Source organism: Scardinius erythrophthalmus (assembly GCF_964197995.2).
Source record: "Scardinius erythrophthalmus genome assembly, chromosome: 3".
Classification (NCBI taxonomy): domain Eukaryota; kingdom Metazoa; phylum Chordata; class Actinopteri; order Cypriniformes; family Leuciscidae; genus Scardinius; species Scardinius erythrophthalmus.
This window is the reverse complement of record NC_138223.1, coordinates 53,735,344-53,762,695: the sequence shown is the minus strand read 5'-3', so window position 1 is coordinate 53,762,695 and position 27,352 is coordinate 53,735,344. Positions and strand designations below refer to the sequence as shown.

Below are 27,352 nucleotides of genomic sequence, written 5' to 3'. Positions count from 1 at the left end.
AAATGTTTCTATCATGTATTTTGATATTCACCCACTTTTAGTCAGAATATCAGAAAGTAGCTCATGCACGAATGTTGATGGATTTTGACAGTTTGACAAGGTTTTGTCAGTTTTGTGAAAAGATTGTTGGTTCAGTTGACTGGTTATAACAACACTACCAACTATGCCATCTTCAATCAACTTCCATTGAGTTCCAGGGGTATTAAATGTAAGTACAAAATACTTTTTCTCTTGTGCTTGTGAATTGGTGGGGAATAGTAGCAGTAGCTAATGTAAGCTTGGTGTTTTTAGCAGGCTAGCTAGCTTGCAGGTTAAACAGTGTAACAGTAACTGCTACAGTGCAGCTCGGGCCAGCAGCATGTGTCCAAATATCAATCTTAACTGTTCTATTTCATCAGAAACGATCTGAAAACAGGGCTTTAAGTATAAAATACTGAACTTGTCCTTTAATTTAGCTTAAAAACTTTTACATAGGAGTCTTAGCTTAAGAGCGATTCGGGGCCAATCTGAGAGCAACTCTGAGCAAGGAAAAGACAAAAACTTTCATCTTAGTGAGGAGGCGGGGCTGACCCCCTTGCTATGTATGACACAATCTTTTGAAGACTGTGATTGGCTGGTTGTCCAAGAAGGAAAAAAAGAGTGATTTTAAGTATAGGGTCTATTCTAAGCCTTCACTTTGAAATTACATGTGACTGTGTACATTACACACTGCTGCATTGGTGCATTTTCCCAGTTGCCAAATATCGTAATGTAGTGATTACTTTCATTTCTGGCGCTATGGCATTTTGTAACCCAGAGTGATTACAAATAAAAATTAAGAAAGGAAAAAATAAATAGTAAGCCAGAGTGGTTACTAAAAGAAATAACCAAAAGTAAATTGAATTAAAAGAAAAGTAAATGAATAACTGAGTTCAGAATTGTAAAGTTAAAACTGTTTCCATTAATGATCCAAAAGTGTTTTCTTTTTGTTCTTATTTTTCTCATGTTGTGAATATGAAAAATGTATGCTGTATTTTGAATGTTATGTTGCCTTTAAGAGAATATGATGTGTAGTTCACTGACGACCTATCAGGAGAGAGTAACGCGAATGAGGGGATGACGTCAGAGCACGCGGAGAGAAGAGATGTAAGCACAGAGAAATCGGCAGAGATAATTCTGAGAGAAATTAACAGTGATTTTGACGTAAAACTAGACAAAACGTCTTGAAATGTATTTATTTTATTTGAACTGAACTATACGAGTGATTTTGAGTTAGTTTTGAGTGTTTTTATCGTGGACACGGCGATGACACGGACTGAGCTCATCACTGTGTGGAACAAGATGGCGAGCCTCCCAGCGAATCCTGATTTAAACTAAACCATCGAACGATTTCATCGGACCCTCTGCTCAGTTTTCCCCGGACGGAGGAAAAGGACTGTGCAGGACGAACTGACGTCGAAATCTTATCTTTTCTCTTCTCAGTCGACAGAAGTCTATTTTCCCTTTTCACCACAACGGTAGGCCTGAACTGTTGCATCTAACGTTCACTGGGGTGTGGACGATATTTTTTCTCTTTTGAATTCAGAGACTAGCCTACTATTTGAAAAAAACACTGAATTTATGGAAATTTGAACTGTTTATATTTTGACAGTTGAATTGGTCTTTATCGTTTGTTCATTGTTCATTGCTTGTTTTTTTTTTTTTTCTCTTTAAAGAGAAGGGTTTATTGTGTGAAATAATTGAGATATAACTGTTATTTTTATTTTATTTTTATTTCTGAGTTGAACTGGGAAAAAAAGGGAAACTATCCCATTGTGGATTTCGATTAAGAAACCTAAAATCTAAAATTAGTTAAAATAAGGAACTATAACACTAAAAGATAAATATGTAAAAAGAAAATACTGAAATAAGAGTTAAAATAGAGAAAGTTTGCAATAAATTAGATTTCAAAAAGAGATTAAAAGGAAATAAATAGGCTAATTCCTGTAAAAAAAAAAAGATATTAAAAAGGGGATATATAACTAATAAATCTAACAAGGAAAAAGAGAAAACCCAGAAACCATTGTATTTAATTGTTTTATTTTTCTTGCATTTATCGACAATTTGTGGTTTTATTGTTAGTCAACTGACCATTTTTCCTTTTCTGCCATTTCTGTCTTTCCTGAAAGAAAGACAATTTAATTCATTTCATTCATTATTTTTTTTCCCTTTAATATAAATCTTGCAACATTATTTTAACTTACCTTTGTTGTCTGTCTGTTCATTTAATCTCTCCCTGCTGCTCCTTACGAATCTAGACTACTGGTCCACGTATCCTCTTATATGACTTACCTTGGTGCCCATTAGGCCGTGGTGTCCTGGTGACCTGAAGGAGGCGCTACAGTTTTGGCGAGCCAGCCAGGAGCAGTAAGTAGAGAGATATCTTGATAACAGAGAACAGACAGATATAAAGAGAAATTGCATTGTGAGAATGGAAGTCATTGAGCAAGAGAATGTTAAGGTTCCAAATTCACTTATTGTGAGTGGTATTACAAATACCGAGAGAGATAACGATCTGACTGAGCATCTCAGTAGATATGGGCGCATTGGCAGGATTGTTCGCATTGACAGCCCTGAGTCTACATATCACAAAAATGTGATAGTTGAGTATGAAAGTGGAAGTGCACTGAAGAGCTTAGAGCCTCAGTTGCCATTCATTTTTGAAAGCCCACATCAGCCCAATCTCAAGTATGAGATTAAAGCTTTGTCCAGTATCTATGTGCAAACAGTCACTAGTAGCGCCACCAAGGGCTACATGGAAGAATTGAAACGCATCGCAAAGCTTAGTGGTAAATCATTTGAGGAACTCTTAAATGAGGAGCTTTCAAAATGCAAAGAACCGGTATCTCAGAACGAAGATGACTGTGGGAGAACTCAACCACCTACTCTTGCAAATGCCATGCCTGAGACCCAGCCAGACTTTGCTTCGGTCAATCCAGTTCAAGGGAACCAGGAAACACGAACTGATGCTACATTTGTTCCGTTGACCAGAATGCCAGTTCCTAATTTGAATCCCCCAGAAGTACAGCGTGTTGTAGTTGAGCATATTCTGGAAGGTCCCCTCGTCCAGGGAATGAGGTGGATTATGATACGTGGCACAATAGTGTTGAACTCATGCTACAAGATCCTGCTGTTTCTGATCTAGTCAGGTCCAGAAAAATTCTTGACAGCCTTTTGCCTCCAGCAGCAGACATTGTGAGGACGTTGGGTTCACACGCTACACCCAGAGCGTATCTTGATCTATTAGATTCAGCTTTTGGAGCCGTGGAAGATGGCGATGAGTTGTTTGCTAAATTCTTGAACACGCTGCAGGACGCAGGAGAAAGACCATCCCAGTTCTTACAACGTCTTCAAGTAGCTTTGACGCGGGCTATAAGAAGAGGAGGTGTGTCCTCTAGTGAGGCTGATCGACACTTGCTGAGACAGTTTTGTAGAGGTTGTTGGGACAATGCTCTCATTTCTGAGTTTCAGCTTGAACGAAAGAAAACTGATCCCCCCTCTTTCTCAGAACTTTTGCTGCTGTTGCGCACAGCAGAAGACAAACAAAGCACAAAAGAGTTCCGTATGAAAAAGCATCTTGGCACATCCAAGCAGCGCACTACTTCTTACTCCTTGTATGCTTCCTCTGATGAGATGGTTTCAACTCAAACAGTTTCTGACTTGAAAAAACAAATTGCAGTGCTACAGGACCAGGTTGAGAGTTTAAAGAAGGCCAAAGATCAAACAAAGGATTCTCACGAGAGCAGAGTTCGTGACTTGCAAAAACAAGTAGCAGAGTTGCAGAGTGAAATTGTTGTTGCTAAGCCAGTCAAGTCTGCACATGTTAAATCTGCTGCAAAGATGACCAAATCACAGTCTGTGCAAACAAACCTGAGTGAAGTTTCCTACAGTTTTTCTCCTAAACAACTGAGTAAACCTAAAGCCTGGTACTGTTTCCGCTGTGGCGAGGATGGCCACATTGTCTCAACTTGTGATAATGCTGCAAATCCTGCTCTGGTAGCCTCCAAAAGAAAGCTACTAAAAGAGAGACAGTCTTCCTGGGAGACACGTGTGGGGTCATCACAGCCTGCCCCTTTAAACTAGAACCAGCTCCAGTTGTGGGACAGACGGGGGCTGTAAAATTGATCAGGGGTCCCGAAGACTATAAAAACAGAAGTTGCAGTTGGCACGTTCGCACAAGAAACAAACCTTTTGTTCTGCCTAAGGGATTGGTTGGGGCAAAGTGCACCGCTGAAGTTCTTATTGCAGGTCAAATATGCAATTGTCTTCTTGATACGGGTTCACAAGTGACCACCGTTTCACAGACCTATTATGAGCAGAATTTGTCCCATCTGGAAATCAAGCCTCTAGAACATCTTCTTGAGGTGGAAGCAGCAAATGGTCAGCTTGTTCCTTACCTTGGGTATATCGAAATTGATGTGATGTTCCCCAAGGATTTCCTTGGAGCTGAGACTAAACTTTCCACACTTGCTTTGGTTACTGCAGATACCAGTGGTAGTGCTAAATCTTCTGTACTTTTAGGCACAAACACCCTTGACTTAGCCTATGAGAATCACTCTGATGCAGAAATTACAGTATCTACTCAGACTGTACCTTATGGGTTCAAAGCCATTCTGAATGTCCTTGGGCACAGATTTAAGCAAAAATCGAATAGTATTATTGGATCTGTGCGAATTATGGGTACCAAGCCTGAATGTGTTCCCGCTGGACAAACCCTTGTTCTTGAAGGCTCAATCAGCACACACGAGCCGTCCTCTGATAAATGGGTTCTTATGGAGTCTCCTTCTGAAACACCTTTGCCAGGAGGTCTTTTGTGTACTTCTTGTCTTGTCACACTTCCTCCTAGAACATCACAGAAAATTCCGGTGATCCTAAAAAATGAAACGGAGCATGACATTTTAATCCCTGTAAAGAGTGTCATTGCAGAATTGCATTCACTGCAAACTGTGATCACTAAAGAAGCTGCAATAGGGAGTAACAATGAGGTGGAAGATGCTCAGCCTTTCACTATTGATTTTGGTGACTCACCAATACCTGGGGAGTGGAAGAAAAGAATTTCAGAAAAACTGTGGTCAATGCCAGAACTTTTTGCCCTTCATGACCTTGACTTTGGTAGAACTGATAAGGTGACGCATCGTATAAGGCTACAGGATGAAACCCCGTTCAAACACAGGGCACGACCAATACACCCTCAGGATTATGATGCAGTTCGCAAACATCTGCAGGAGTTACTGGATGCTGGTGTTATTCGGGAATCAGAATCCTCTTTTTCTTCACCCATCGTAGTCGTTCGAAAGAAAAATGGGGATGTCCGACTCTGTATCGACTACCGCAAACTTAACCTGCAAACAATCAAGGATGCATATGCACTGCCAAACTTAGAGGAGACCTTTTCTGCCCTCACTGGTTCACAATGGTTTTCTGTTCTTGATCTCAAGTCTGGTTACTACCAGATCGAGGTGGAGGAGTCAGATAAGCATAAGACCGCTTTTGTCTGCCCTCTAGGATTTTGGGAGTTTAACAGAATGCCACAGGGGGTCACAAATGCTCCCAGTACTTTTCAAAGACTGATGGAGAGGTGCATGAGTGACATCCATCTGAAAGAGGTTGTTGTTTTTATCGACGATTTGATAGTGTTTTCAGACACATTGGAGGAACACGAGCGCAGGTTGTTGAGAGTGTTTAGTCGGTTGAAGGAGTATGGATTGAAGCTCTCTCCAGAAAAATGTAAATTTTTCCAAACCTCTGTAAGATATCTGGGACATATTGTGTCTAGCAGTGGTGTGGAAACAGACCCTGAAAAAGTCGAGGTGCTGAAACGTTGGCCAGTCCCGAAGAATCTGAAAGAGCTACGGTCGTTCTTAGGGTTCTCAGGGTACTATAGGAGGTTTATCCAAGATTATGCCATGATTGTGAAGCCTTTAAACGATTTGACATCTGGGTATCCACCACTCCGAAAGGGCTGTAAATTCAAGGAAAGGAAAGACTATCATAATCCCAAAGAGCCTTTTGGGAGCCGTTGGTCTGCGAGTTGTCAACTGGCATTTGAAGCGATCATTGAAGCATTAACTACTGCTCCAGTGCTTGGTTTCGCTGATCCGAAACTTCCGTATGTTCTGCACACAGACGCAAGTACTGTAGGGTTAGGAGCAGCCTTATATCAAGAACAGGATGGGCAAATGAAGGTAATCGCTTATGCCAGTCGAGGTCTTTCTCGGAGTGAGGCCCGTTATCCAGCTCACAAGTTGGAGTTTTTGTCCCTGAAGTGGGCGGTCACGGAGAAGTTCAATGATTACTTGTACGGTAACCAGTTCACCGTTGTTACAGACAGTAATCCTTTGACATACCTATTGACCTCCGCGAAGCTGGACTCAACTAGCTACAGATGGCTCTCAGCCCTTTCGACTTATTCTTTCAAGCTACAGTATAGAGCTGGGAAACAGAATCTGGATGCTGACAGTCTGTCCAGACTTCCAAATAGTGGTTGGAGAAATGACATCACGTCTCAAAAGGAGCAAGAGCGAATCCGTCAATTCACCTTGAATCACCTACTTGATGATGATGTTCTCACTGTTCCTGCTGAGGTTATTCAGGCTATATGCGACAAGCATGTTGTCCATCACAAGTCAGTAGGTTGTGGTGGTCCTCCTTTTGCTTTGGTCGAATCCCTCGCCATGCATGTTGATGCAATCCCATGCAGTTTTGATCAGAATGGGGTCTGTGATGGTATTCCTATAATTCCAACCTTCGGAGAGGATGATTTGAAGGAAAAGCAAAGATCTGATCCCATCATCCGTGAGGTCATTCAGCAATTAGAGACTGGGGAGACAATTCCTCCCTCTGTAAGGAAAGAGTTTCCTATGCTTCCATTGCTGGTAAGGGAGTTAAAGAAGCTGGAGTTGCGAAACGGAATCCTCTATCGGAGAAGACAGGAGGGAGATCATATCCAATACCAGTTGGTTCTTCCTGAATCTTTGCGTGGTATAGTTCTGACATGTCTACATGATGAAATGGGACATTTGGGCATAGAACGCACACTGGATCTTGCAAGATCGAGGTTCTATTGGCCTAGAATGTTTGCAGATGTGGAGAAAAGGATCAAAACATGCCCTAGATGTGTGTGTCGTAAGACCTTACCTGAGAAAGCTGCTCCTTTAGTTAACATTCATGTGACTCGACCTCTTGAGCTGGTATGCATGGACTTTTTGTCTATTGAACCAGATTCCAAGAACACCAAGGATGTGCTGGTTATCACGGATTTTTTCACCAAGTATGCGGTTGCTGTTCCTACTACCAACCAGAAGTCGCGTACTGTGGCTAAAGCTCTTTGGGAGAATTTCATAGTCCATTATGGGATCCCCGAGAAGTTGCATAGCGACATCAAAGAGCTTTGTGATCTGATGGGAATTCAAAAGATCAGGACAACCCCTTACCACCCCAGGGGGAATCCAGTTGAAAGATTCAACCGTACTCTCTTAAGTATGCTTGGTACGCTGAAAGAGTGTGAAAAGGTGCATTGGAGTAGTTTTGTGAAACCCCTCGTACACGCATATAACTGTACCAAACACGATTCTACTGGGTTTACCCCATATGAATTAATGTTTGGAAGGCAGCCGCGTTTACCTGTCGATGTGGTTTTTGATGTTCCTCAGAACAGAGAGCAGTTTAAGACGCATTCACAGTATGTCAGTGATTTGAAGTCTAGGTTGCAGGGAACATATGACTTAGCAATGAGAAATTCTGCTAAAGTTGGAGAGAGAAACAAAGCTCGTTTTGATAAACATGTTCTTGAATCCACTCTGGACATTGGAGATAGGGTTCTAGTCAGAAATGTACGCCTAAGAGGGAAACATAAACTAGCAGACAAGTGGGAATCACTTGTTTATGTTGTTGTAAGCAGGGCAGGTGATCTTCCTGTGTATACTGTTAAGCCAGAAGGTAAAGATAGTCCGTTGAGAACGCTTCACAGAGACCTTTTACTACCTTGTGAATTGTTGCAGTTACCTGAGGAGGTAGTTGATTTGCCCAGGACTCGAAAACGTCCGCCAACTCGTAGAAATCCGAGTACTGAGGTACAAGAGCAGCCAAATTCTGGCTCTGATGACAATATTCCTTTAGAACTGCCGTACCGAGATCCTCTAGTCTGCACAAACACCAGGTTTATTGAGGTCTATGAAACTGGAAAAAGGTTACAGAATGACGTTCCCTCGAATCATGCTGTTCAGGACTCTGTTGATAACATTTCAACTGAAGACTTGCCTGTTTTGGCAGACTCATCTGCCGAATGCTTACCTGAGTCAGAGCATTCTAGAATTGACAGTATACCTACCTTGAATTACTTACCTGTTGATGATCCAGAGATTGTGGAGCCTGAGGCTAATGAAAATGTACCTGCAGTCGCTTCTGACACGTTCACTAATCAAAGCATACCTGTAGAGGAAACGGAAAGAGTCTGTGAGCATGAAACTGCAAAAGAGCAAAATGATGAAAGTTTCATCAGAAAGTCTAATAGAGTTAGACAGAAACCAAAAATGTTCACTTACCCTGAATTGGGTAATCCTTTAATTTCCATAGTACAGTCTCTTTTCCAGAGTCTTAGTACAGCTGTGACTGACTCTATCATGGAAGGCAGTTTTACAGATTCACCTAAACCTGTATTAACACAACCTGTTAGTTGCATGCACAGGGACGTGCATAGAGTTAACGGGGGAGGGTGTAACCCAGAGTGATTACAAATAAAAATTAAGAAAGGAAAAAATAAATAGTAAGCCAGAGTGGTTACTAAAAGAAATAACCAAAAGTAAATTGAATTAAAAGAAAAGTAAATGAATAACTGAGTTCAGAATTGTAAAGTTAAAACTGTTTCCATTAATGATCCAAAAGTGTTTTCTTTTTGTTCTTATTTTTCTCATGTTGTGAATATGAAAAATGTATGCTGTATTTTGAATGTTATGTTGCCTTTAAGAGAATATGATGTGTAGTTCACTGACGACCTATCAGGAGAGAGTAACGCGAATGAGGGGATGACGTCAGAGCACGCGGAGAGAAGAGATGTAAGCACAGAGAAATCGGCAGAGATAATTCTGAGAGAAATTAACAGTGATTTTGACGTAAAACTAGACAAAACGTCTTGAAATGTATTTATTTTATTTGAACTGAACTATACGAGTGATTTTGAGTTAGTTTTGAGTGTTTTTATCGTGGACACGGCGATGACACGGACTGAGCTCATCACTGTGTGGAACAAGATGGCGAGCCTCCCAGCGAATCCTGATTTAAACTAAACCATCGAACGATTTCATCGGACCCTCTGCTCAGTTTTCCTCGGACGGAGGAAAAGGACTGTGCAGGACGAACTGACGTCGAAATCTTATCTTTTCTCTTCTCAGTCGACAGAAGTCTATTTTCCCTTTTCACCACAACGGTAGGCCTGAACTGTTGCATCTAACGTTCACTGGGGTGTGGACGATATTTTTTCTCTTTTGAATTCAGAGACTAGCCTACTATTTGAAAAAAACACTACTGAATTTATGGAAATTTGAACTGTTTATATTTTGACAGTTGAATTGGTCTTTATCGTTTGTTCATTGTTCATTGCTTGTTTTTTTTTTTTTTCTCTTTAAAGAGAAGGGTTTATTGTGTGAAATAATTGAGATATAACTGTTATTTTTATTTTATTTTTATTTCTGAGTTGAACTGGGAAAAAAAGGGAAACTATCCCATTGTGGATTTCGATTAAGAAACCTAAAATCTAAAATTAGTTAAAATAAGGAACTATAACACTAAAAGATAAATATGTAAAAAGAAAATACTGAAATAAGAGTTAAAATAGAGAAAGTTTGCAATAAATTAGATTTCAAAAAGAGATTAAAAGGAAATAAATAGGCTAATTCCTGTAAAAAAAAAAAAGATATTAAAAAGGGGATATATAACTAATAAATCTAACAAGGAAAAAGAGAAAACCCAGAAACCATTGTATTTAATTGTTTTATTTTTCTTGCATTTATCGACAATTTGTGGTTTTATTGTTAGTCAACTGACCATTTTTCCTTTTCTGCCATTTCTGTCTTTCCTGAAAGAAAGACAATTTAATTCATTTCATTCATTATTTTTTTTCCCTTTAATATAAATCTTGCAACATTATTTTAACTTACCTTTGTTGTCTGTCTGTTCATTTAATCTCTCCCTGCTGCTCCTTACGAATCTAGACTACTGGTCCACGTATCCTCTTATATGACTTACCTTGGTGCCCATTAGGCCGTGGTGTCCTGGTGACCTGAAGGAGGCGCTACAGTTTCACGAGTTCACACTTACATATAATTTGAAGGGGTAAGTTTAATGCGTATTTGGCGTGCTGTCCGGAGGGAGGGCTCCGAGCTCGGAGTTCGGCCCGAACCCAGAGTGCTCCCCCCGTATGTAAGTGTTTTAGGACTAGAAGCGTGGAGAAGGGGTGGTGGAGGGATGCTGCAAAAACTGTCAATGGAATGAGGTGAGACTGCGGAGTATATATGCACCTCTTACCATTGATTGCTGAGTGCTCTCCACTTGTGTTAATTATCTGAACGTGCTCCTCCCGAACCTTGTTAATAAAACATCATTTCTGCGCTGTGTCGGAGATGTTAGCGCGTCTCTAATAAGATCAGTCACAAACATGATCCCTGCACGATCTCATCTATAGCGCCTTATTAACTCACTGGCATCCATTGTCTGCAACACATTTTTTCTCCCTCTTCGTCTTTCTGCCATGTTCTCCTCTGCTAAAGAAACTCCTCAGCCTCTGAAAAGTCCTCGTCCGTACTCCTTACAATTTTGACCTTAAGACCTCTTTTAAGGGTTAAGATGCTTTCTGAATTACTTTTTTCTTTACTGGTATTTTTTCTTTAATTTTAAGAGTAAACGGCCACATTTCTAAGAATTTTCTTAGAATTTTTTCACTAGGAGCGACTCTTTGCATTAAGATTCTTTATGAATACGGGCCCGGGTATATTTGGCCTGTACTTGAACTCAATCTTTTGATCCAGATATACTTAAAAGAATAATTAAGAATTCAAAGTATACTTGTCTTGTAGTTGTGTTGTAGTGAGTAGTCAATTAAATATACTTTTTTTTACATAGTTTTTCATATATAGTCTTATGAAACTTACATTGTTTGAAAATATTGATTAGAATATTGATATAAAACAGATATGTTTCTAATTCTGCATATCTGAATTTTTGTGTAAGCTAGTCCACTGGTAGTGTATAGCAATTTACTCTAATTCTACTTTTTTGTTTAAAATGTTGCCTTTCTTTATGAAACTTACTGACATTCAAGTGTTGATTAAAAAAGGATGCATGAAGCTAATAAAATGTTTTTAAAATTAAAGTACAGTTAAAGGTATTTTTCAAGTGCAAAAATAATATATAAATAGTAAACTATAAGTATAATGTTATGTTCACTTAAAGAAAACTTGCAAGTATACTTGCAGTATAAACTACGAAACTAGTAGTTTACTGAGAGTACACTTCAGTGTGTACTTTCATAAACTAAAAAAAATACTACTTGTATTAAAATAGTAAACTACTGGTATACTTATAAGTTCACTTGTAGTACAGATGCATTACAAATGAGAAACCTAGTTGTGTACTTAGTTTACTACTCTTACAAATACTAAAAATACTAAAAGTGGGCCAATTTAGTCCCAATCAGTATTGAAATAGTACACAAGTTTACTACAAGTACACATTGATATTAGTATACTTACTACATAAAGTATACTTAAAAAATATACTTGAAAATTACTTAAGTATACTTCATTAAATGAACATGAAGACATGCACTTTTATGATGGACAGATGCACTTTTATAATGGATAGATGCTCTTTTATAATGGATATATGCACTTTTATGATGGATAGATGCACTTTTATGATGGACAGATGCACTTTTATGATAGACAGATGCTCTTTTATGATGGATAGATGCACTTTTATGATGGACAGATGCACTTTTATGATGGACAGATGCACTTTTATGATAGACAGATGCTCTTTTATGATGGATAGATGCACTTTTATGATGGACAGATGCTCTTTTATAATGGATAGATGCACTTTTATAATGGACAGATGCACTTTTATAATGGATAGACAATAATAGATTTTTACAGCGATTGATTCCTGCCGGTTCCATAATGAGACTGGCTCGGCCAGAGACATTTTGGGCGCTGCGGCATATTAAATATATTATAAATAGTTTTTCCGCGTGAGAAATACAATGTGTGGCGAGAGGGCGTGACAAAAGACCGAAATGAGTGACTGTCACGTGACACTTGAGAGCCCTGACTGCACTGTAGCAGTTACTGTTACACTGTTTAACCTGCAAGCTAGCTAGCCTGTTAGATAGCTAGCCTGCTAAAAACACCAAGCTTACATTAGCTACTGCTACTATTCCCCACCAATTCACAAGCACAAGAGAAAAAGTATTTTGTACTTACATTTAATACCCCTGGAACTCAATGGAAGTTGATTGAAGATGGCATAGTTGGTAGTGTTGTTATAACCAGTCAACTGAACCAACAATCTTTTCACAAAACTGACAAAACCTTGTCAAACTGTCAAAATCCATCAACATTCCCTGCATGAGCTACTTTCTGATATTCTGACTAAAAGTGGGTGAATATCAAAATACATTCTGAATATCAAACATTTTGTTAAACCACTTACAAGTGTTATGTTTACAACACCATTGACTACACTATTGAAACAATTACTTTTTATTACAACTGTACATGAATAAATAGGCCATTTGGCCCTGGACTAATAGGGTATTTTATTTGTCCATTCTATTGGCTCTATTCTATTTTGAAGACTTGTGCTGGCTGCACAAGTCTAATTTAAGGCTCTCACAAATAAATAGTGTGGGTATATTATACATTTTCTGAGTCATCAGAGTGCCTTGAGTATTGAAGTTGTTGAGTTTTGTGTCCATGGTGTTCTTTCATGCCACAGGGATAAAAGAAAGCATACAGTTTAGGCGGAAATTGTGAAAAAATTTGTGTTATTTTTGGTTTAAAGAAGTCATGTGACCTCTGTGTTTGTCAGACAGATTCAGTACTAGGCTTAAATGAATGCCTAAAAGGTCCCCTTTCCAACGATACCAACAGTGACGTGCGGTCTGGGTAGGCAAACTAGGCACTGCCTACCCTGCCAAAATTCAAAAATAAAATTGTTTATTAAATAATAAACTTGTATTTGTATTTTTACTGTTTATTCTTGTGATTTATATATGCAATATGTGTGTTATGATGACAAATGTAGCAGTTACGCATAATCAAATAAAAAAATCGTAGAATAAGCAGTGCTTTTACTGTCCATTCATTGCAGACGGCAAGCGAAAAACCCATGTTGCGCATGCGCACTTCGATCCTGTATTCTTTAACATGTACGTCAAAAAGCACAACTCTGCTGTGCCTTTGGACGTAAATATGGTATGCCCGTAACATCTCCGTAACATATCAGACATGGACCAATTAAAATCAAGATATTACTGGACATTTGCGCAGCTAACGTCATTAACGTTACACCACAGCTAGCCTGCATGCCTAATCCCCGCGCCAAATTCAAAGCCAAAATGACAGCACCGGAGTTAAAAGGCCGTCATCACAGAGTTAAATGTTTTAAATTGAGAGCCAGAGACTGTGCAAACTGAAGGCCCGTAAAGACCAGTTTTACAAAGCTGTGATCGACGTCTTCACGAGGAAAGGGCGGCGGATGAATTTTATGTAGGCTACAAATAATCTACCGAATCCGATTGGTGAGCCAAAAACTACAGTGTGTGCAGAATTATTAGGCACGTTGATTTTCTGATCATATTTTATTTCCAGGAACATTTTGCCAATTCCAAACCATATTAATCTTAATAACTACTATTAATTTTGTATTTAATCATGTATAAGTGATATATAATTGTTCATGAAGGCTGGAAATGAAAAATGTCTTATTTTCAGGTGTGCAGAATTATTAGGCAAGTTTTCTTTTACAGATAAAATAAGCCAAAAAAGAGATTTAACAAAGACTGAAAAGTCAAAAATTATTAAATCCCCATGAGAAGAATGCAAAACTAATGCAATACTAGAGATTACAGTTAAGGCATGACCATTGGACAGTGAAATGCTCATTGGGTCAGCAGGGTCAGACAAAAACAGGTGGAGAAGAAAAAACACATGTTAACTGCAAAATAATGAAGAATTAAGGTGAAGAATTAAGTGTGAAACCATCGGGAACCCTTTAGTCTCCAGCACCACCATTTTCCAGAACTGCAACCTACCTGGAGTCTCCAGAAGAGCAAGCTGTCAGGGTCTCAGAGACTTGGGTTAGGCAAAGAATCCTAAAAAATGACCCCCTCTTAATAAGAATCACAAGCTGAAGAGTAGTAAAATACATGAAGACTGTTTCTCTTACGAGAGATACTCTCGTACTGTGTAGAATACGCTAGGGGAAAATCCTTTTCCACGAGAATACTGAAGCCAAAAAATTATCCTTTAATTTTGTATTAATGTAAAACGCGTTGCGGCAGCATACAGACATAGGCGAGGCAGCTCGCGCGCCTATTGGCTGGTCTGCTGGCAACTGCTTAAGCCTATCGAGCGAGACCTAGAGTGACGTCAGACCCAATGAGGGCGCCTCGCGCCCTCTGCGTCACGTCCCGCCGAGACGGGCGTGGCTTAGGTCTATAAATACCGCTCGCAGGCATTATTTCTCTGATTTTTCATCCTTCAGCGAAGCAACTCACATCGCTGGATCCGAGAAGAAGCCGCGCTGTTGAAGAAGCACCTCAGCGGGACGAGTCGACGAAGCTGCTGGCCGCGCCGCCTTCATCGCCTTCCTGCTGCACTATCCAGCGCCCATATCCTTTATTGCACTGTGTGTGTGTGTTCGCCGGCGCGACTCACACTATCTAAAAGAGCTGCGTCTTTTTCAAGATGCCTGCTTGTGGCTCGTGCAAAGCCACACTCAGCGACGGGGACCGCCATGTCATCTGCGCTTCCTGCCTGGGTCAAGAACATGCAGCTCTCGCGCTCGCTGATGGCGGCTGCCATCACTGCGAGCTGTTGCCATTAGCGACTCTGAGGACTCGCTTGGCACTGTTCAACGAGACTGCGCCCACACCTGCTGTTGTGCCGCGCCGTAAAAAGCGCCGCGCTCAGCGAATCCCGGAGCCCTCTCTCAGCCGTCAAAGCTCGCCGGTGCGCCCGCCTGCTTCTCCGGTTTCATCAGCTTCACTTCCGGACGGACAGCGGCCGCGGTCTGCCGCCGCTTCTGTCGATGACGCTGATGAGATCGACGCGCTGCTACGAGAGGGGGATTCCTGCTCTCTCATAGCATCAGGCAGTGAGGATTGGGCGAGCTCTGAGGATCCCGCCCCCCCTGCCCGTGCTTCTACGGGAAAGAGAGCGAGCATTGAGGCGGAGCTCATGCGCGTGCTCACTCAGGCCACGGCGAGCCTCGGCCTCGAGTGGATTACGCCTGAGCAGCCTGCTCACAACCGGCTGGACGGCTACTTCCTGCCTGGGGAGCGCGTTTCACCTGCATCCAAGCCAGCGCCCTTTCTTCCTGAGCTTCATGAAGAAGTCGCTAAGTCTTGGGGCTCCCCTTTTTCGGCCAGGACACGATCCTCTGTCTCTTTGGCGTTCTCCGCTGTCGACGACGCAAAGAACAGAGGCTACCACTCCCTACCGCCGGTCGAAGAGGCTATTGCAGCGCACTTATGCCCGCCCTCTGCTGGACGGCGTGCTAAGATGGCGCTGCCCTCAAAAGCCTGCCGCACGACGTCAGCCCTGCTCCGCCGCGCTTTCTCCGCCGCCGGGCAGGCCGCGTCAGCGTTGCACACCATGGCCACGCTCCAGATATACCAGGCCGATCTCCTCCGCCAGCTGGACGAGAGAGGACCTGACGCAATCTGCGTGTCGGACTTGAGGAGCGCTACAGACTTCGCTCTTCGCGCCACCAAGTCAGCAGCACAGGCCATTGGACGGAGCATGGCCTCGCTCACCGTGTCTGAGAGACATCTGTGGCTTACGCTCTCTGACATGACTGAGTCAGAACGCACCGCGTTCCTCGACGCGCCGCTTTCCCCTGCCGGCCTCTTCGGAACCTCGGTCAAAGATTTCGCCGATAGGTTCGCTGAGGTGCAGAAAGCGACCCAGGCCATGAAGCACTTCCTCCCGAAGCGCTCCGGTTCTGCAGCAGGCCGTGCGAAACCGTCTGCTCAGAGCTCACAGCCTAAGCCTCCGCCCGCCGCCTCCTCTTCTCAAAGCCGCCAAACCCAGAGCTCGAGACCGCGCTCTCGCTCATCCGGCCGCCGCCCCGCGTGGCCCGCGGCAGAAGATTGCGTTGAAGCCAGAGGCCCCGAAATCGTCCTAGCACGCCTAGGAAAGCGACGGTGTCCAAGTCCCGCTGCGGCCGGACTTCCACCAAAGCTTTCCGCTCGTCCAGTTCCAGGAAATGTGACTGGTCCAGCGTATTTAGCAGCCAACAAGCCGGTTCCATTACCCGCTTGCCTGCACACAAAAGCCGTTTCTACGGCTACCCAGATAAATCCCTTAAAGAGTGTATTTTCTGGTGTCCCGGCCACGGCCGACGGTGTTTCATGTGTAGAAAAAATGCCCACTACTCAGTGCCCATTCCTACACACAAGCACAGCCCTTCACACAGGGCCCGCGCACATAAAATCGACTCAGATCGATTGCGCTTCAAATGTAGCAAAAGTGCCCACTACCCAGTGCCCACAAACGCTACTTCCCACATGTCTCACGGTCCCTGTAAACACAGGACCAGTATGCATATGCTCTGCTCACGCGAGCAATGCTGTAAAGGTGGTGTATGTGCCCGCTGCTCTGCGCCCACGCCCACACACAGACATGAAACTAGCCCAGCCCTCCTCCTCTCAGCTAAACACTGCGGAGGAGTCGAGCGCGGGCATTCTGCCCGCTGTTATCAGCGCGCCCCCTGCCTCAGATGTCATGAGCGCGACGCTTATGTCACAGCACACAAAAGCCGCTGTATCACGAGCCGATCAGAGCGTGCTTCGCATCCAGCCCCTAGCTACTCGCGCACCTGCGTGGGAAAAGCTTCCCGGGGTTTCGAGATGGGTGCTGAACATCATAAAAGAAGGCTATTCGCTGCAGTTTCGCCGACGCCCTCGCCGCTTCATGGCGCGCGTCGAGACCACGGTAGAATCGAAAGTAGCTCATCTACTTCGAGCCGAGATTTTGAAACTGTTGAGCAAAGGGGCTATAGAACCCCTATCTCAAGCTCAAAGCGAAGGGGGGCTTTACAGCAGATACTTCCTGGTGCCCAAAAAAGACGGGGGTCTCAGACCCATACTAGATCTGCGGCAGCTGAACAGAGCGCTTATGAAGCGCCAGTTCAGGATGCTCACAACCAGAAAAATCCTCGCACATGTCCGCCAGGGGGACTGGTTTGTGTCAATAGATCTAAAGGACGCGTATTTTCAAATACAGAAAGCGTCACGTCACAGGCGATTTTTGAGATTCGCCTTCGAGGGCCAGGCATATCAGTACACAGTCCTGCCTTTCGGCTTGTCCCTGGCACCCCGTACATTTACGAAGTGCATGGACGCAGCGCTCGCACCCCTCAGATTACGGGGCATACGAGTGCTGAACTATCTGGACGACTGGCTGATTCTAGCCCAATCTCACTCAGAGCTCGTAGAGCACAGGACCATTTTACGCGATCACCTCGAGAATCTCGGTCTCGCAGTGAACTGGGAAAAGAGCTCGCTTTTCCCCAGACAGATTATATCTTTTCTGGGAATAGAGCTGAACTCGCTGCTAATGACAGCACGCCTGTCATCTCACCGCACACTGGACATTCGGCGCGCAGCCGGCTCGTTCCGCTGCGGCGCGATAGTCCCTCTCAAAGCCTTTCAAAGGATGCTCGGTCTGATGGCCTCAGCATCTTCAGTTCTCCAGTTGGGCCTTCTGCGCATGCGCCCACTGCAGTTCTGGCTCAGAAAGAGAGTACCACGCACAGCGTGGGCCTCCGGTCGGCTTCGCGTCAAGGTCAATCAAGCATGCATTGCAACTTTGAAACCTTGGGAGGCAAAAGACTGGTACCAATCAGGTGTAAGCCTGGGGACTTCCTCGAGAGTGATGGTGGTGTCCACGGACGCATCCACCTCGGGATGGGGAGCGCTGCTCGAGGGCAGACCGCTTTTTGGCCAATGGTCAAAGCAGGAGAAGCTCTTACATATCAACTGCCTCGAAATGTTGGCAGTGAGCAAAGCGCTCACGCGCTTTTGTCCCCTCATAAAGGGACACCACGTGCTAATACGTTCAGACAACGTCTCAGTGGTGTCCTACATAAATCGCCAGGGCGGCCTCAGGTCCCTGACTCTGTACAGGCTAACCAGGCGCCTCCTGATATGGGCCCGCAGCAATCTGCTCTCGCTGAGAGCAGCGCACGTGCCAGGGCTCCTAAATATAGGACCAGACAGACTGTCCAGGAACCAGGTTCCGACAGGAGAATGGTCTTTGCACCCACAGACAGTCCAGCTGCTGTGGAAGAAATTCGGCAGAGCGGAAGTAGACCTGTTCGCGTCTCAAGAAAACGCTCACTGTCCAGAATTTTTCTCGAAGAGCAAGGACGCGCTGACCCACGAGTGGCCTCGCCGTCCTCTCTACGCTTTTCCCCCCGTCTCCCTCCTGACTCAGGTGGTAGAACGGGTCAGGGAAGAAGGATGCTCAGTGCTGCTTGTAGCCCCACTTTGGATGAGCCAACCTTGGTTCCCAATTGTGATGCAGTTAGCGAGCACCGCCCCGTGGCCAGTGCCTCTGAGGAGGGATCTCCTCTCTCAAGCCAACGGCTCGATTTGGCATCCTCACCCAGAGCTGTGGTCCCTCCATGTGTGGGCCATCAACGGGTACCCGCTGACCTCCCACAGGGAGTGTTAAACACTATCACACAGGCCAGAGCTCCGTCTACGCGACGTCTCTATGCCTCAAAATGGTCAGTGTTCTCTAGCTGGTGCACAGCTCGTGGTGTGTCACCCCTGCATTGCGGTGTGACGGAGGTTCTCTCCTTCCTACAGGAGCTGTTGGATAAGGGCAGGTCCCCTTCCACGCTCAAAGTCTATGTAGCGGCCATAGCAGTGTTCTCTTCGACCACGCTCGGCCAGTCTATTGGAAGGAACGATTTAGTCATTCGCTTCCTTCGAGGAGCTAAGAGACTGAATCCTCCCAGACCTCCCACAGTCCCTATATGGGACCTTTCTACGGTACTGGAAGCCATGAAAGGTCATCCATTTGAGCCCTTGCAGAAGATTGATCTTAAACACCTGTCTTTCAAGACGGCGTTTCTTCTGGCTCTCGCTTCAGTGAAGCGCATAGGGGACTTACACGCGCTCTCAGTAAGCGCGACGTGCATGGAATTTGGGCCGAATGACTCTAGAGTTATACTCAAACCTAAGCACGGTTATGTTCCTAAATCCTTCAATACACCGTTCAGAGCACAGGTCATTTCCCTGTCTGCCCTGCCGGTCACTGAAGGAAATATGGACGAAAGCTCCCTTTGCCCAGTCAGGGCGTTAAGAGCTTATGTGTCTCGCTCGTCTGTTTTCAGACAGACGGAACAGCTCTTTGTTTCGTTCAGCGGGCGTTCTAAGGGACTAGCCGCTTCGAAACAGACCCTATCCAGATGGGTAGTGGACGCAATAGCGCTAGCTTACACAACCAAGGGCATGCAGTGCCCGCTGGGTGTCAAAGCGCACTCCACGAGAAGCATGGCTTCATCGTGGGCATGGTCAAGTGGGATTGCCTTGCAAGATATTTGTATGGCGGCAGGCTGGGCCTCTCCGTCTACATTTATAAGGTTTTACAACCTAGAGGTTCCCGCACTACAGGCCAGACTACTGTCGGTCTAGTATGGCCAAAATCTCATAACTGGCGCTGTCAGTTATGCAGCTATTGAGTATTGCAATCCTTGCTCTATGCTGCTATAAGGAAGATAGTGGCTAACCCCCCTCTCTTCCAGGATTCCCTGTGAGTCCCCTGGGTGATTATGTACTGTATGAACTCCGGGCTGTCGCCCTTGAGTCTATGGTATCAGATCCCAGCACGCACGGCGTTTTACAGTAGGTTCCCCTAGCGTATTCTACGCAGTACGAGAGTATCTCTCGTAAGAGAACGTACTCGGTTACTAACGTAACCTCGGTTCTCTCTAGAGAGAGGAACGAGTACTGCGTATCCTGCCGTGCCTGCACGCGCTCTGGTTGCTTCGACTATGAAAAACCAGAGAAATAATGCCTGCGAGCGGTATTTATAGACCTAAGCCACGCCCGTCTCGGCGGGACGTGACGCAGAGGGCGCGAAGCGCCCTCATTGGGTCTGACGTCACTCTAGGTCTCGCTCGATAGGCTTAAGCAGTTGCCAGCAGACCAGCCAATAGGCGCGCGAGCTGCCTCGCCTATGTCTGTATGCTGCCGCAACGCGTTTTACATTAATACAAAATTAAAGGATAATTTTTTGGCTTCAGTATTCTCGTGGAAAAGGATTTTCCCCTAGCGTATTCTACGCAGTACTCGTTCCTCTCTCTAGAGAGAACCGAGGTTACGTTAGTAACCGAGTACGTTTTTTATAGGCTTTATAGACAGACAGATTGAGAGTGACTCTTGAAGGACCAGCAACACATCCTCTTCTACCACTGTTTGAAGAATTCATCTTCCAGAATACATTTTAATACGTTTTGGGAGTTAATTTTTAGTCCATCTCTGCAAAACGGACTTCAGGGTAGGAGATGGACTAAAAATAAACTCACAAAACGTATTAAAATGTATTCTGGAAGATGAATTCTTCAAACAGTGGTAGAAGAGGATGTGTTGCTGGTCCTTCAAGAGTCACTCTCAATCTGTCTGTCTATAAAGCCTATAAAAAAACAGTCTTCATGTATTTTACTACTCTTCAGCTTGTGATTCTTATTAAGAGGGGGTCATTTTTTAGGATTCTTTGCCTAACCCAAGTCTCTGAGACCCTGACAGCTTGCTCTTCTGGAGACTCCAGGTAGGTTGCAGTTCTGGAAAATGGTGGTGCAGGAGACTAAAGGGTTCCCGATGGTTTCACACTTAATTCTTCACCTTAATTCTCCATTCTTTTGCAGTTAACATGTGTTTTTTCTTCTCCATCTGTTTTTGTCTGACCCTGCTGACCCAATGAGCATTTCACTGTCCAATGGTCATGCTTTAACTGCAATCTCTAGTATTGCATTAGTATTGCATTCTTCTCATGGGGATTTAATAATTTTGACTTTTCAGTCTTTGTTAAATCTCTTTTTTGGCTTATTTTATCTGTAAAAGAAAACTTGCCTAATAATTCTGCACACCTGAAAATAAGACATTTTTCATTTCCAGCCTTCATGAACAATTATATATCACTTATACATGATTAAATACAAAATTAATAGTAGTTATTAAGATTAATATGGTTTGGAATTGGCAAAATGTTCCTGGAAATAAAATATGATCAGAAAATCAACGTGCCTAATAATTCTGCACACACTGTATTTTGGGCTTAATATTGAATTGATAAATATGGTTGATTTAATGCAAGCCATTTGCCTTCATATTCAATTGAGCAGTGTGTGATTTTACTTTTGGCCGCTGTGCAACAATAAGGATTAAGAATGGTTGCATTCTAATGCTGGAGTGGACATAAACTACTGTTACCTGTGTGTGCCCCGCTTGTGTGTGTGCGACGTGCGTGTGTGTGTGTGTGTGTGTGTGTGTGTGTGTGTGTGTGAGTGAGTGAGTGAGTGAGTGAGAGAGAGAGAGAGAGAGAGAGAGAGAGAGAGAGAGAGAGAGAGAGAGAATACACGCGATATACATCCTGATTTGTACATTTCTTGATATGCCGCGCTTGTGCGTAATGTTTACTGTTATTATGTATTATTAGCCTAAACAATAAATCAGGTAATCTGACTTTCATAACTCAGTGCCTAGCCTCTTTAAGACATCACCGCACGTCACTGGATACCAAGCACCATATTATAGAATATTGACAATATCCCTAGCATGAGCCTAAACCAGATATACACCAGATTTCAAAAACTGAATTTATTTTAGGGGGTTAGTAACTTCATGAGCTGAAAAAAGTGATTTCGCTACCACCGCTGCACTGCTATCGTGATTTTTCTAATACTAGGGGTGTATACCTTGGCAAAAAACAATGATAGCATTTGCCCCCCCGTTGATACCGATGGACCCCCCTGGCTCATGGACTAATTCATCTAATCTTTCCTAACAATCCGCTAGCTACCCACCCCATAAACAAGCCGTCAAAAAAACGTGTCTCTTCGCATGCAGCCGTCATAGGCAGCCGTGCACGAGCGCAAAACCTCACAACACCCACCCCTGTCGGTGATTGGTTGGAACACTATTTATTTTGGTTTTGAGTGATGGTGATACCAACTGTTTTTGTGTGCAGATCTCAGAGACGCGTTTTTTTGACAGCTTGTTTATGGGGTGGGTAGCTAGCGGATTGTTAGGAAAGATTAGATGAATGTGATCATTTATGTTTGGGTCTGAAATCGCTGATACAACCTTTAAATGTGGTTTAGTGATATATCTTCTAAAACATTTTTATTTAAAATGTTGTATTAAAACACATCTCACATACTTGTTTCATTGTTGTTCTTGGCGATCCCAATGAGATCGATGTCCACAGAACAATTTGTCGTGTTAAGTCGGGGGATCTTATCTAAGGTGACACTGGGTCCAACCATGAAGATTTCAACCTCTGATTTAGAAAATAAGCAGTTATGTTTTGTTTTATGTTGATTCAATCTGCACAAATGTGCAAAAAACAAAACAATAACTAAAATAATAATAACAAAAGACTAAAATAAACTAGTTTGAACTAATCAGTTAACTTTGTTCACAGCAAAATCCCCAGAGTTAAATTAAGTCAAGCTGGTAATGCTGTTTGTGGAGTTGTTTAATCCTCTTCTGCTGAGATCTTGAGAGATGTGATGTCTTCTTTTATCTTTAGTTGATTCATCTTAGGGTATGTTTACACGACAACGATACGCTTAAAACTCATAAGTGTTTCATTTGAGTTTTCAGAACTTTGCATTTTCAGGCACCCAAACTGACTCTTTGTTGTCGTGGAAACGAACGGCCAAAACTTATAAAAAGTTTTACGTTTTTAGTTGAAAACGGTGTCGTGTAAACAGACCCTAAAGGCCTGTTCACACCGGGACGAATTTCGCGCGCGATATTCGCCGACGTTTAACGTCTCGTGACTAAACAAAGGGCGCCAATGTGAGTGTGCACACCGGTGCGAAAAACGGCACGCGTAAAAGCGTCATTTTTTAAAAAACGCCTCGGGTTCGTTTTTTTGGATTGACGCGCCGCGTCAAAAACTATCTGACCAATGAGATTGCCACTTTTGTTCACGTGTCTGGAGCTTCTGAAGTTACAGTAAAACACAACTTGAGGGCGCTCAAACACAAAACGGTCTTGCCGAGCACACATACGTAACGGCGAAGAAGATATACACCAAGTAGCGTCTACACTGCCGGGAAGAAATAAGACGAGGAAGATGCAAGGCAAGATGAATGTAGAGCTGCTGGTCTCGGTGTCGGAACATAAAGAACTATATGACAAACGCGACAGCGACTACAAAAATCTTGATAAAAGAGAACTGTTATGGAGTGGTTTCTGTTTTACATTAAGCGCCATCTAATGTCAGGGAATGAATTTGCATGTTCACTCGGCACATCGTCAGCGAAAATCGCTTGGGTGTGAACACAAAAAACGCGTTGAAAAACGCTGGTGAATAACGCGCGCCGATATTCGTCCCGGTGTGTAGGGCCCTTAAGGCTGTGGCTGAAGCGGGTGTTCATCACTAATGCTCAATCATCTCTTAATTAATCACTTAATTATCTCATTAACTTTAACACTTTTAACACTCTTTAGACAATATGTACTCTGAGTAGTGTTGATTTAACACTGGGGATTTTGCTGTGTGCCTGTAACATTGTAGTAATCATGAAGACATTGATTAGCTTGTTCAGGTGTGTTTGATTAGGATTGGAGCTAAACTCCAGGAAAGTGGATCTTGTGGTCCAGAGTTGAGAACCCCTGCGCTAGACTATATAGACTCCCTGATATCATATATAAGCTTTGTTTCATCATCAATAATAACAGTTTCTCCACTCACCAACAGCAGCAAGAGTAAAATTGACTCTGTCATGTGTGTCTGTCGGCTTCACCAATGTAGAGATGAGTTTCTCGTTGGTTTTTAACACATGGTTTCTGTTGGAGGCTAGTTCAGCTGGTCTGACTGATGATGAAGACTCTGAAATCTCTCCTGAAGTGTTGAGGACCATATTCAAAATATTGGTCACAGTCTATTTAATGATCAGAAAGAAAAAAAAAAAATACTGTAAATGTAAATATTAAGAAAGCCAATTAATCAGACCTGCGATGTCAATCATGTAACTGACAATTACATTTCATTTGATTATTTAAAAATAAAAAAGACTTACAGTCAAAGAAAGCTCTTGAGCTGTAATGTTCTCAATCTGCTCTAGAAGATTTTGAAGCTTTTCAGTCTGACTCTGAAATCAAAATTGAGAAGACAGAATTTGAGGATGTGTGAGTGATGACTTTAACCGGGTATGCTGAGGGCCTCTGAAATGAGACACAGACAGTGTTTTTGAACAGATTTCTTTAACAAATGATTCAATGACATATATTTTTTTACACATTTGTCGCCACCTACTGGTGGAAATGAAAATACTTTTCTAAAGGTGCTTTTCTGTATTTTGCTCGCTACAGTGGACAGTGTTTGTATCCAAACCAATGCCGGCCCAAGCCTTTTGGGGGCCCTAAGCAGAATTTGATTTGGGGGCCCCCTCCCACCACGCGTAGTTAAAAAAGTTTTAACTTTTTCTTTACTCTTTTACTAACTCTTTGAAACTTCTGAAAACAAACTGTAAACATATTCCAGCATTGCAATCTTGACATCGCAGCCTGTTCATTATAGCCGTAATAAATATATAATAATAAAATAGTCTGTGAAGAGGATTTTTTCCGTCGATATTGGAACGTGAGTGAAGTACAAAGAAGCCTATAATAAAGAATAGTTTACCATCCAAATACATTGCGAATCGCTTACTTTCACTTTCGCTTTAAATTATTTAGTTTTGGCTTGTTTATAGTTATTTTTTTTATTCTTGCTCTGTTCTGAATATCATTACATTTAAAGGATAAATCATTGATTTAAATGTCAATCATCAATCATTGATCAAATAAAAATTTTGTATCATGGCTTAACATTACCGTGACTTTGTGCACGAATTGTCTGCACGCGAGGTTATGCGCATGACTCAAACACTGGCAGACACAGCAGCAGATGTAGGCAGGTATATTGATCATGAAATCAGAATTTTACTTGTCTTGAATTATTAATTCATTCATTCATTCATTCATTCATTCATTCATTCATTTATGTCACTTGTTTAAGTTAATTAATATGTAAAAAAAAAAAAAAAAAACACTGAAAAAAGTGAAACATCAGTGTAATTCATTCAAAATATATATTTACATTGGTCCAATGGAAAATTGTGATTTTCCAGTTTATACCTTCTGGTTTCACTTTGCCTCAAAGTAAATATTACGCCCTCTATCACTGAAAAAAATTATACTTTGGATTAACTTAAAAAAAATTATGTAATTTGTTACAGCTAATTTTTTTAGATTTTCTCAAATTGTATTTATGATTTAGTTAAAACCATAAATTTTGATTTAATGTCAAACCAAAATAAAAAAAATAAATAATAATTGCTCAAGAGTGTTAAAGTTAATGAGATAATAAAATGATTAATTGAGTGATGATTGACTATTATTGAAGACACCTGATGTTAACAAGCAGAATCACTGAAGGAGAAAATCACAAATTGTAAGTTACCATTATGGTGATCAGTGTTTGCTTTAGTTGGGCTCTTGACCCTTATATGTTTATTTTAGATTTTGTTTGGCTGTTGTATCTGAGTTGTAACTGACAGATGAACAAAGAAAAAAAAGTGATCTGATGGTGTTGGTTATAAATAAATAAATACAATTTGAGAAAATCTTAAAAAAATTAGCTGTAACAAATTACATCAATTTTTTTTCAGTTAATTCAATGTATATATTTTTTTCAGTGCAGGGGGTGGCCAGGGAGCCCCAAGCAGCAACTTAGTTCGTTTATGCCTTGGGCCGGCCCTGATCCAAACTAACAGAAGTACTAGAATAAAAGTTTAAGTTTGTAAAAGAAGTAATGAGAATGTGTGGTTGAAATGGACAGCTTCGTGGACAGCTTTCTCTGCACATTAAATCCCCCATATTGCCAGCGAACAATGAGAATGCAGAACAATGATGATGACAGAGAGTATAGGCTTCAAAGCTATTGTGGACCCGCTTAACTCAAACTCATTCTTTCAATTGGCTTTTGTATGCAGAGTATTCACAGCTTATATGGACTGAATGCCCCCATAAACCATCAGCAATTATTAGAAAAGCACATTCATATTTCAGATTACACACATATCTAAAATGCACATGTTATTGCACTGCTTCAGTTTGGACTATTATTGATAGGAGCTGTGAGTCTCTACAACTTCAATTTCAGAAACTCAACTTACGTTGTGTCCTTCCAGCAGTGTTATATTTATACCTGCAATGACAGAAATCAGCATGAAGACAATAATATAATAAACTGCAAAACTTCAAAAATAACTATTTTATTAAGCAGCAATTTCAGCAAGATTGTGGATTCAGCAAGATTTCAGCAGTTGTGGACTAATGGTGAGAGCAGTGGTTCCAGCTTTTTAGAGTGGTGTACCTCCTTCTGCGTTCCCCCTCTCTTCCGGACTTCAGTCATACCTTTTCCATTAATGGACAATATTTGCCCCCTAAATTTATTTCCCAGTGCTTTTTTTTTACCTTTATGCATAACTTTATGAAATAAAAAAAATTTTCAATGAAAAATGTTCAATAGAGCAATATGCAATGATGGAAAAACGAAGTGATACGTTAAAATATATTACACTAAAACCAATAAGTCAGTGTCTTCTCAATGAGCGAGTCATTGAGTCATTCTTACATTCAGTAACAAAGCAACTAGCTGTATTTATAAATGAATCATTGAATTGATTGACTCACAATTCTTTTCAAAGCTGCAGAATTGTTTACGAAACACTGCACTATAAAAAGAGATGTGTTAAAAATGACACATGTTGTGTGTGTGCTCAGGGACAACACATGTTGTGTCAGTTTTAACACATGTAGTGTGTG

The 27,352-nt window shown here is 42.3% G+C and overlaps 1 protein-coding gene across 1 annotated transcript in view; it reads right to left on the bottom strand.

The window, feature by feature from the left end:
• The window catches only part of LOC308687509 (putative adhesion G protein-coupled receptor E4P), a 46,153-nt gene extending 19,026 nt beyond the window's left edge, over positions 1–27,127 (bottom strand). The window contains exons 1-4 of the mRNA XM_081360099.1: positions 26,701–27,127; positions 24,562–24,633; positions 24,234–24,423; positions 22,689–22,808 (exon numbers count right to left, since the gene is read on the bottom strand). Of these exons, the coding sequence (XP_081216225.1) occupies positions 22,689–22,808; positions 24,234–24,423; positions 24,562–24,633; positions 26,701–26,754 (436 nt within the window). The 5' untranslated portion in view covers positions 26,755–27,127. The remainder of the gene's footprint in view (positions 1–22,688; positions 22,809–24,233; positions 24,424–24,561; positions 24,634–26,700) is intronic.
• Positions 27,128–27,352: the final 225 nt, after the last annotated feature.